A 12,110-nucleotide genomic window follows, 5' to 3' on the forward strand; every position below is an offset into this window, starting at 1 on the left:
GTAGGCGCGAGACCCTTGTACACGCTTTAACTGCAGATCACACTATCTCCAGCCCCGAGCCTTACTGCATTTCACTACCACAGTCTTGTGTGGCTTGGTAATTCCTGCTTTTATTGTCCTTTCTGCTGAATAAAGCAGGGGTGGGGAGGCATCTATACGTTTGCGGTGAAGTGTCGTATTTCATGGGAGTGCTTCCGAGTACCTCCCAGTGTGAGGAGTGCCAGACAGTCTCGGCTTTGCTTTGCAGCCTGCGAACGGCTAGGTGTAAAGCAGCGAAACAGGCTGGACCTCTTATGCTCATGCGCCTCCGACCTTGCGGAGGATCAGGAAATAATTCTGCCCAATACTGCGGAGGGTGCTGGAGCTTGTAACACGCAGCGGGAGGGATTGCTGGCTGTAGGGTGGAGTTCGTCCACCACTCCATTTACTAGATGATGTGGGATTAATGTGAGTCAGCAAACTGCGCTGACATCCCTGGTCGTGTAAAGTGAAGAAGAGCCGAGTTAGATGGAGGAGGAGTGGGATTTTCCGGGTATTTTACCATGTTCTGCACCAGCACGGTTCTCTTGACGCTTTGGCCGGTGGACTTCACTGTTCAAGCACCATGAGCTGTCAGACAAGCTATAAATTGTTCAGTGACTGTTAAAATAACTCTTGGTTAGAAAATAATTAGAGGGTTTACTGTTTTCTGAAGTTGATCCATCCAGGCAACCATCCGATGTGGAAAGTGTTTCGAAGTCCGTGTGGATTTGACTTGTACATGTTTGCTGTGGGTTCTGCGTGGGGCTGAGCACACCCGGGGAGTCTTTTGTTACTAAAGTCAGCCGAGCTCCTGGGAGTCACCGGACGGTCGTGATGGATGATTTCTCCGGCTTGGAGGTAGCGTTGAAAAATAAAAAGAAGGGGAAATCGAACTCTTTACAGCGAGCACTAAGCTGGCTGAGGTTGTCAGGACGCAAGAAAAAGAGGTCGCAAAGTGAAGGGGACAAGTCAGCATCCAGGCTGAGAAAAGCTTCTCAAAGTTCAGGTGAGCCGACTTTTCCGGTTATCATCCGGCTTTAAAAACCCAGCAACCGGAGATTCAGTAATGGCTGATCTTCGCCGTGTCAAACATGCGCCAGAATTGCCAAGCCAATAAATTTCCTTTGAACAGTTCAAGGTCCTGACGACCTTGTTTGCGCTGCTCATGAAGCGGTAATGAGCTGAAACCTAGACAGCTGCAAACAGGTCCTTTTTCTTTACGCAGCCTGTTCCAGAGTTAGGGAATGGGGACCCGTCCTGCAGAGAGCCCGTTCCAGAGTTAGGGAATGGGGACCCGTCCTGTCCTGTACAGCAACCCGTTCTAGAGTTAGGGAATGGGGACCCGTCCTGTTCCTGTCCTGTACAGCAACCCGTTCCAGAGTTAGGGAATAGGAATCTGTCCTGCAGAGAGCTCATTCCAGAGTTAGGGAATGGGGACCCGTCCTGTCCTGTACAGCAACCCGTTCCAGAGTTAGGGAATAGGAATCTGTCCTGCAGAGAGCCCGTTCCAGAGTTAGGGAATGGGGACCCGTCCTGTCCTGTACAGCAACCCGTTCCAGAGTTAGGGAATAGGAATCTGTCCTGCAGAGAGCCCGTTCCAGAGTTAGGGAATGGGGACCCGTCCTGTCCTGTACAGCAACCCGTTCCAGAGTTAGGGAATGGGAACCTGTCCTGCACAGAATCTGTTCTAGAGTTGGGGAATGGGGACCTGTCCGGTACAAGAACCCCTTCTAGAGTTGGGGAACAGGGACCTGTCACGTTTGGGAACCCATTCCAGAGCTGGGGAATGGGAACCTTGTCCTTGGAATCCCTGGCGGATATTTTGAATTATGGTATACCACCTTCAGTTTCTGTATTACTGTCGTAGCAAGGATCCCTTTTCTCGGTTTCTCATTCCCAGTGTTCCTCCAGTGGATGTGGGTCTGGTTAATGGGAGCATGAGCTGCACTGGACAACCCTGGATCAGTGAGACGTGGCCAGTGAGAGCAGTCTTCCTGCCGCTAATTACCCAAGACTGCATCGATCTGAGCGGTGCAGTTGGGGAAAAGAGATCTTGAATGTACTACTTCCACTGGAATGAGTTTGATATGACAAGCAGTCTGACCTGAGCTATTTGCACATGGATGTTCTGTTGATATTCACTGGAGTTGAACTGAGCTGTAAGCAAAACTGTGGGTGAGGGAACACAATGAAATTGTACTGTTGTAAGCACTGACTTCATAGTAAAGTACTTTCACCTGACTGATGTAGGACTAACTTTAGATTTGTTTGATTGGAAACCATGAACAAGTACCAGAGCCACATGAATAACCAGTTAAAAGGAACTGATATTGAATTGTCAATAATTTACAATACCGCCCCACCCCCAATGGTCCATGCAAACAGTTTCAGGTTGACTTCATTTGGCCTGTACCTGATGTACTGATGTTTAGTCACTTCAGAAATCTATTGATAGAGTAAATAGTTTGGTTTCAAAAGCATTTTGGAAGAACTTTCACAGTCTGACAAATCATTGTATTGAATTTAAAATAAAATCAAATTTCCAGAAATTGCTGGAGATACTGAACAGGCCTGGCAGCCTCTGGAAAGGAATAGCTGATGATTCAGGTCACAACATTGATGAGAGCTGGAAAACCGTAACTGGAACAGCTAAACACTATTCCAGTGCTGAGGAATGCTCATTGAACTGAAATCTCCACAGATGCTGTCTGACCTGCTGAGTATTTCCAGTTAATATTTAGATTTCAAACTCTGTACCCAATGCACCTAAAATACAGTTAAATGCTGTTTAAGGTTACTTCTGAAGGATGGGCTGTGTACAGATATGCACATTGTCTAAAGGTTGGACTGTGTACAGATAGGCACATTGTCTAAAGGTTGGGCTGTGTACAAATATGCATATAGTCTAAAGGTTGGGCTGTGTACAGATATGCATTGTCTATAGGTTGGACTGTGTACAGATATGCACATTGTCTATAAGTTGGACTGTGTACAGATATGCACATTGTCTATAGGTTGGACTGTGTACAGATATGCATATAGTCTAAAGGTTGGGCTGTGTACAGATATGCACATTGTTTAAAGGTTGGACTGTGTACAGATATGCACATTGTCTGAAGGTTGGGCTGTGTACTGATATGCACATTGTCTGAAGGTTGGGCTGTGCACAGATATGCATTGTCTAAAGGTTGGACTGTGTACAGATATGCACATTGTCTGTAGGTTGGACTGTGTACAGATAGGCATATAGTCTAAAGGTTGGGCTGTGTACAGATATGCACATTGTTTAAAGGTTGGACTGTGTACAGATATGCACATTGTTTAAAGATTGGACTGTGTACAGATATGCACATTGTCTATAGGTTGGACTGTGTACAGATATGCACATTGTTTAAAGGTTGGACTGTGTACAGATATGCACATTGTTTAAAGGTTGGACTGTGTACAGATATGCACATTGTCTATAGGTTGGACTGTGTACAGGTATGCACATTGTCTATAGGTTGGACTGTGTACAGATATGCATATAATCTAAAGGTTGGGCTGTGTACAGATATGCACATTGTCTAAAGGTTGGACTGTGTACAGATATGCATATAATCTAAAGGTTGGGCTGTGTACAGATATGCACATTGTTTAAAGGTTGGACTGTGTACAGATATGCACATTGTTTAAAGGTTGGACTGTGTACAGATATGCATATTGTCTATAGGTTGGACTGTGTACAGGTATGCACATTGTCTATAGGTTGGACTGTGTACAGATATGCATATAGTCTAAAGGTTGGGCTGTGTAGATACGCACATTGTTTAAAGGTTGGACTGTGTACTGATATGCACATTGTCTAAAGGTTGGGCTGTGTACTGATATCCACATTGTCTATAGGTTGGACTGTGTACAGGTATGCACATTGTCTAAAGATTGGACTGTGTACTGATATGCACATTGCCTATAGGTTGGACTTTGTACAGATATGCATGGTGTCATGCCAAAGTGGGCATTGAGGAACTCCATTTACAATGTAGCTTGAAGGTTGATGACTGTGGTTGTCACCTTGCACAGGTCCAATATCACCTGATGGCAGCTTTTGCATAATTCATTGTATCTGTATACGCTGGCCGTGTGGAGGACTCAACTCGGTACGTGGAGATGGGTTTCTTTGTCAGAGCTAACTTTCTGATGCCTTTCAGCTGCATGTGTGGTATCAGTGAAAACAACTTTGAATCAAATCAGATTAAAGTTTCTGTGTAAAAGAGCCATTTGCATTTGTAACCACTGCCCTTCCGCGAAGAGGGCAGCTGAGAGTTCTGTACAAGTGTGACTGTGGTCTTGCAAGGAAGCAAAGGCAAATCTTTTTTGTTAACTTGCATGTACCTAGAATGGCCAAATACCCATTTCAGCCATCGACTGGTTTAACCCCAAGCGCTATATCCTTTATGATCTGTAACTACAGAGGATAAGTTCACTATCAGCAGAGCAAGCAAACCTGCCGATTCTGCCTCTGGCTGGTGGAGGCAGAAATAATGAGAACTGTTGTCTTTTGAAATAAATGTAGATGGAAAATCATTCTTCTTGTTCTTAAGCCCATCACCCCTACTTAGGTATAGGTCAGCATCAGTAACTCGCCAGAGTCCTCTGTCCTGGGCCGATAGAAGGACTTTCAGCACACGACTTCATACACCTTGTAGGTGAAGATCCTGCCTCTCCTGGGGCTGAGGTCTCTGGAGCATCTGTTGGCGTTTCTGTAGCTCTGGGATTTTCCGGGATGGGATTGCTAGTCCCATGCCCAACCCTCCTGCTTTCGCAGCCGGGCTTGGGGCCATCCATGGTGGAGTTAAATGGGAAATATGTTTTAGATCATGGACACAAGAGATGCTGCAGATATTGGAAATCTAAAGCAGTATACACAATGTGCTGGAGGAGCTCAGCAGGTTAGGCAGCATCAATGGATGGGAATAAACAGTCAATGTTTCAGGCCGAGACTCTTCATCAGGAGTGGAAAGGAAGGGAAGAAAAGTCAGAATAAGAAGGTGGGGGTAGGGGAGGAAGAAGTTCAAGGTGATAGGTGAAACCAGGAGAGGGGGAGGGGGTGAAGTAAAGAGCTGGAACGTTGATTGGTGGAAGTGATAAAGGGCTGGAGAAGGGGGAATCTGTTCGGAGAGGACAGAAGACCATGGAAGAAAGGGAAAGGAAAGGAACACTAAAGGGAGGTGATGAGCATGTAAGAAGAGAAGGAGTGAGGGGAAAACAAGAATGGGGAATGGTGAAGGAGAGGGGGACAGGGTTCAGTTATTGGAAGTTTGAGAAGTTGATGTTGATGCCATCAGGTTGGAGGCTACCCAGATGGTATTCCTCCTCTACCCTGTGTGGTCTCATCATGGCGGTAGAGAGGGCCATGGACTGGCATGTCAGGATGGGAAAGGGAAGTAGAACTGAAACTCCCGGTGGCCGTCATTTCAATTCTACTTCCTATCCCCATGATAGAGGATTGGAAAGCTTTTAAAACCTATAGAAAGAAACTAGAAGAATCATTAGGAGGGAAAAGCTGAAATTTGAAAGCAAGCTAGTGAACAATCTCGGGATGGATAGAAAAAACTTTTTCAAGTATATAAAAAAAATAAAAGAGAGGTGAGAGTGGATTGAGGACTGCTAGAAAATGAGGCTGGAGAAATAACGGGGACAAGGAGATGGCAGATGAACTAAATGAGTATTTTGCATCAGACCTCACTGTGGAAGACATTAGCAGTATTCCAGGTATTGAAGGGTGTGAGGGAAGAGAAGTGAGTGCACTTACTATTATTAGGGAGAAGGTGCTCTAAAAGCTGAAAGACCTAAAGGAGAATGGGCAAGAAAGTGGCAAAGGAAATACCCATGTCCATGCAATTCAGTAGTAGAAATAAATGTGCAATCTGAGATGCAGAGGGACTTGGGAGTCCTTGTGCAGAACACCCTGAAGGTTAACTTGCAGGTTGAGTCGGTGGTGAGGAAGGCAAATGCAATGTTAGCATGTACAAGAGCAGGGATGTGAGGCTTTATAAGGCACAGGTGAGGCCTCACCTTGAGTATTCTGAACAGTTTTGGGCCCCTTATCTTAGAAAAGATGTGCTGACATTGGAGAGGGTCCAGAGGAGGTTCACAAGGATGATTCCGGGAATGAAAGGGTTATCATACGAGGAATGTTTGATGGCTTTGGGTCTGTACTCGCTGGAATTCAGAAGGATGAGGTGGGATCTCATTGAAACCTTTCGAATGTTGAAAGGCCTGGACAGAGTAGATGTGGAAAGGATGTTTCCCATGGTGGGGGAGTCTAGGACAAGAGAGCACAGCCTCAGGATAGAGGGGCACCCTTTCAAAACAGAGATGTAGGGAAATTTCTTTAGCCAAAGGTGGTGAATTTGTAGAATTTGTTGCTACATGCAGCTGTGGAGGCCAGGTCGTTGGGTGTACTTAAGGCAGAGATTGATAGGTTCTTGACTGGACATGGCATCAAAAATTACAGGGGGAGGGCTGGGGAGTGGGGCTAAGGAGGGGAAAAAAAGGATCAGCTATGATTAAATGGCAGGTCAGACTTGATGGGCCAAATGGCCTAATTCTGCTGCTATTTATTATTGTTTTTAATCTTTGTATGTGCACAGTTTGTTGGTTTTTTTGCACATTGGTTGTTGGGTGTGGTCCCCCATTGATTCTGTTGCGTTTCTTGTGTTTACTGTGATTGCCCACAAGAAAATGAATCTCAGGCTTGTAGATGGTGATATCTATGTACTTGGATTACAAACTTACTTTGAACTTGTTGAAATAGTGAAATAGTTTCAGTTTCACTCCCGGCCATTTCTGGTATCTCTAAGCCTGAATGCTTGAAACCGCAGTGAGCAAAACAGTTTCAAATTGTCTTACTGCTTCTTTCCCGCCAACTGTCAGTGGCAAAAATCACCGCTGTTTGAACATAATCACACACAAGTGACGCTATTTAAAATCTGCTCACTCTAAGCACTGCGCAGTGTCTAATTGCTACACAAGTGTGTATGTCTGACGCTAGTTTAAAAACTGTTCGGTAAGTCTCCTGTCCCAATTAAGTCCCAAATAAATGAAGGGAAGCCTGTCTATTTTCTCAATTAGGTTTGTTCTTTAAGAGTTGTCCCAAATTAGTGGCTGACTTGATTAATCTTTGGCCCAATTAACTGGAATCTACTGTACAAAAATAGAAACCAAAAGCAGCAAATGTTGGCTATGCTCAGCTGCTCAGGCAGCATCTATGAGGAGACAAACTGAGTTGATGCTTTTATTACCTTGACACTCTGGGTTTCACCTTAGAAGCAAAATCCTTCCTTCCCCTGCAACTTCAAGCAGTCTTACGTTCTCCAAAGCAACACACACAAAATACTGGAATAAACAGTCGATGTTTCAGGCCGAGGCCCTTCGCCAGGTCTCTTTACTTTCTCCATTCTGATGCAAGCTCCTTCAACTGAAAGGTGCCCTATGTTTCTCTCTTCATTGATACTGACTGACCTGCTGAGCATTGTTCTCTCCTCGGGGACCGATCAGATCCGCATTGACCTCAGTCCACTACCTTTTGTAGGATTTTCCATTCAAAGGCATTGGTGTTTCCATACCAGGCCGTGATGCAGCCAGTCCATATACCCTTCCGTGTTTGGCCCATATCTCTCCAAACTTTTCCTATCTGTGTACTGTCCAAATGCCTTTTAAAAGTTGCAATTGTACCTGCCTCAACCACTCCCTCTGGCAGCTCGTTCCAGGTTCCCACCGCGTTCTGTGTGGAATAACATTTCCCTCTGGCCCCCCTTCAATTTTTTCCCTCTCACCCTAAGCCTGTTTCTTCTGAGTCCCAATGAAGGGTCTCGGCCCGAAACGTCGACTGTGCTTCCTCCTACAGATGCTGTCTGGCCTGCTGCGTTCCACCAGCACTTTGTGTGTCTTCCCCTGGTTTTAGTCTCCCTTATCCTGGGGATAAATCTCCAACTCTACACAACATTGCCCAATATAAGGTCATTTTTGTTCTGGCCAACTCTGATGTTAATGAGCTGAGTTTGCCTCTCCAGGAGCCGCCAATTCCCAGCATGGATTTTAATTTCTGATTTCCAACGACTGCCATGTTCGGTACTTCACAGTTCGAGTGCTGGTTTTCTTCTCATCTGCCCTCGATATCTGCCTCTATTTATATGGTCCCCAGAGAGCTGCTATTAACCAGCCTTCACCACTTCTATCTGAAGGCTCTGAAAGTATTCGTGACATCTGGATTCCCTTTGCCGCCAGCCTCCCACAGACATTGTCTTTGTTTTCCCCACTTCTCATTCTCCTTTGTCATTTAAAGCATACTTATTTTCTCTTTTCTCATACTTCATCAACCGGAAGTATTATCTCTGCTTCTCCCTCGGCAGATGCTGCTGGTCCTGCTGAGTGCTTCCACAGCTCCAGCTCAGCAGATTTTTGCTTTTTGAATGTCATCATGATTTTCTTTCACCATCCTTACCGACAGTGAGTTCCAGTGCACGGTTATTGTCTGAGTAAAATAGAAAACACTCACACTCACTGTATCTTCAGTGCAGAATTTTAAATATGGCCCCCCAGTCCCAGTGTCACCCACAGGTAGACTCTGCGTCCCTCTGCCTTATCCAAGATGGTCAGTCTGCTTCACCAAGTGACCGTACTTAAGCGGGCGTCATCGTTAGCGTAGTCTCCATCTGATGTGACTACACTTCAGGGAATCAAATTATATGGAAAGGAATGGTATTGATATAAACGATCAGTGGACGTCAGAGAAGGCACGAGGGCTGTTTTTAATGTTCATTTCCAGCTGTACCTCTGAATTAAACTAAGAACAGAACTCAACTGATTTGTCCCCCAGTCAGTCCCTCGGAGGGAGAAGCCAGCTGTTTACCAACTAATCATCATGCTGGGTTTGAAACTGGTTGCTTACAGCTTTGCACTGCCTGTTCACTTCAGCTGCTGGACATCTCGGGGGTGACATAAAGATAGCGGGGTGAAGGGATATGGGGAGAAGGCAGGAAAAGGGTACTGGTTGTGGATGATCAGCCATGATCACAGTGAATGGTGGTGCTGGCTCGAAGGGCTGAATGGCCTGCTCCTGCACCTGTTGTCTATTGTCTATTGACGTGGCAGTGCAGTGGCTAGTCAACAGCATGAGGTGATGTTGCAGCTCTAGTTGTCTCCAGCCTCCCACAGACATTGTCTTTGTTTTCCCCACTTCTCATTCTCCTTTGTAATTTAAAGCATACTTATTTTCTCTTTTCTCATACTTCATCAACCTGAAGTATTATCTCTGCTTCTCCCTCTGCGGAAGGAATATTGAGTTCAGCTCATCTTGGGAAGGATTGTGAAAGGTGCAGAGGAGATTTATCAGGATGCTGCTTGGGTCAGAGAGCAGGTCTCCTGAGGAAAGGCTGAGTGAGCGAGGGCTTTTCTCTTTGGAGTGGTGACTTGATAGACGTTTAAGATGATAGGAGGCATCGACTGAGTGGACAACCAGTGCCATTTTCCCAGGATAGAAGCGGACATCCTTTTAAGGTGTTTGGAAGAGAGGGGTGTGTCAGAGGTAGGTTTAATACATAGAGCGTTATTGCTTGGAACACACTTCTGGTGGTGGTGACAGAAGTAGATACATTAGGAACATTTAAGGGCCTTTTAAGAGGGCTAATTTCCACTCCTATCAGATTCCATCTTGATTAGCCCCTTGCCTTTCCGACCAATCAACTCCACCTTTTCACATCAATCCCATTTCCACCCCATCCCCCTACCTGTCTCTCCCCTCTCACCTGGATTCACCTGTCACCCACCAGCTTTTGCTCCTCCCATCCTTTTATTCTGGCTTCTGCCCTCATGCTTTGGAGTCCTGATGAAACTTTGACTGTCCATTTCCCTCCATGGATGCTGCCTGATCTGCTGAGTTCCTCCAGCACTCTGTGTGTGTTGCTCCAGATTTCCAGCATCTGCAGAATCTTTAGTGACACATCAAATCCCAACAGCTGTTTCAAACTATTGGCATCTACTCTGAACACCACAAGAACAAAGGATACCGCTTTGGACTCAGTGGTCACACTTCACCATCTGAAGTGCCCCGCTGAGATTCAATCACTACAGCCTTCAAAAGTTTCCATTAAGGTAAGAATCTCTCCAAACACTGGAGGAGCTTTCTTCACATGTTCAGTCCTTGTTTCATCCTCATACTTTAGGTAGAGGTAATCAAATACTAAATAATTATGTTTGTTTGCAGGTTGGTATGGCAGACAGAACTGAGAACTGAAAAGGACTGTACAATACAAGAACAGGAACTTTTGCCTCCATGTCTGCCAATCTAAGCTAATCCCACGTGCCTGCAAGTGGTCCCTCCAAATGCAGATTGTGTTAGCACGAACTGGTTGGGCTGACTGGCCTGTTTCTGTGCTCCAGTACTGTACGATGCATCTTGAGTGCAGTAAATTGGCTAGATACACACCATGAATGGTTGGACTCTTAAGAAGCTCTGAGAAACGGGGACAAGGATTCCTGAGGATGGCAGCCTGGGTAGATAAGATGGTGACATTGGCTGATGGGAAACTTGCCTTCGTTAGCTGAGGCACAGAACATAACAGCAGGGAGGCTCAGGCACAACTTTATAAAGCATTGTTTAAGCCACAGCTAGAGTTCTGTGTACAGTTCTGGTCCCATACGATAGGAAGTACACAATTGCACTGGAGAGGGTGCAAAGGAGATTCACCAGGAGATGGAGAGAGTGGAGATGCTGGGTTTGGAGTGGGAAAGGCTAAAGGAGAGCTGAGTGAAATGTTCCTCTCTGCAGAGGAGCCTGTAAACAGGGGATGTGGAGAGGAGGTTTCACTCAGAGGGTGACTGGAATCTGGAACATACTATCCGGGACACAGGCTGTGTGAGTCTCTGCTCTTTTCACACGGGAATCTGAAATACCATTGGTAAGAAAGCTGCAGGCTGAGTATGGGATTCGTTCTCGAGGTCTGGCATGGATGCAGTGGGCTGAATGGCCTGTCGCCATGCTGTAGCACAGTGATCATTATCATAATGTTCAACATCTGAAGTTAACCCCTCAATAAAACATTAACATTACTTCTGACGACATATTTGTGCATGGCAAGGTTGATTTACAAGAGCACAACACTGTTGTCATTGTTGAATAACCAGGCATTACTTCCTGAGTATTAATGTCCTTAAGACCCATAAGATATAGGAGCAGAATTAGGCCATTTGGCCCATTGAGTCTGCTCCGCCATTTCATCATGGCTGATCCATTTGTCGTCTCAGCCCCAATCTCCTGCCTTCTACCCGTAACTGTTCATGCTCTGATAATCTAGTACCTATCAACCTCTGCCTTAAATATACCTAATAATTTGCCCTCCACAGCTGCCTGTGGCAACGAATTCCACAGATTCGCCACTCTTTGGTTAAAAAAATTCCTCCTCATCTCCATCCTAAATGGACCCCCCTCTATTCTGAGGCTGTGTCCTCATGTCCCCGACTTGCCCCACCATAGGAAACATCCTGTCCACATCCACTCTATCTAGGCCTTTCAACATTTGATAGGTTTCAATGAGATCCCCCCTCATTCTTCTAAATTCCAGCAAGTACAGACCCAGAGCCTGCTATGATAAGCTGCCTGACCTGCTGATACCCTCCAGCATTCTGAGTGTGTTGCTCTGGAACTAGCAGCAGTCAGATGCTGCACTGACCTGAACCATTCAAGCCCTTTCTCCAATTTGGTTATAACTTGAAAGAGGAAATGAGTCAGCAGGGGTTGTTGTCCAACCAGTACTGTGTGAAAGTGCTGAACAATCCCAGGCCACAGTTCACAGGTCACCCTGGTGCATTGTTGCACGGGGTGATGCAAAACTTCATTCTACAGTTTACAAAGCAAATGATGAACCTTGTGATTCCTTTCAGATTCTGGGTGTGTCAGCCTGGTTCGGTCTCCACTAACCTTTGCAATTAATCACTTTCATTGACTAAAACTGGCTTGATCCCACTATGAAACTCTGCCAAACAGACATTATACTTTGCATAGTTTAGCTCTGGAATCTAGAATAGAGTTTACAAAACCAGATGCA

At 45.6% G+C, this 12,110-nt stretch overlaps 1 protein-coding gene across 2 annotated transcripts in view; it reads left to right on the forward strand.

Moving 5' to 3' along the window:
• The first annotated feature begins 337 nt into the window (after positions 1–337).
• The window catches only part of nhsl3 (NHS like 3), a 122,222-nt gene continuing 110,449 nt past the window's right edge, over positions 338–12,110 (forward strand). Inside the window, exon 1 of one of the 2 annotated variants that reach the window (XM_072246467.1) lies at positions 338–1,027. In XM_072246467.1, coding sequence (XP_072102568.1) covers positions 856–1,027 — 172 coding nt within the window. In that variant the 5' untranslated portion in view covers positions 338–855. The remainder of the gene's footprint in view (positions 1,028–12,110) is intronic. The other variant, XM_072246472.1, reaches the window with a different exon arrangement.

Source organism: Mobula birostris, chromosome 29 (genome assembly GCF_030028105.1).
Source record: "Mobula birostris isolate sMobBir1 chromosome 29, sMobBir1.hap1, whole genome shotgun sequence".
Classification (NCBI taxonomy): Eukaryota; Metazoa; Chordata; class Chondrichthyes; order Myliobatiformes; family Myliobatidae; genus Mobula; species Mobula birostris.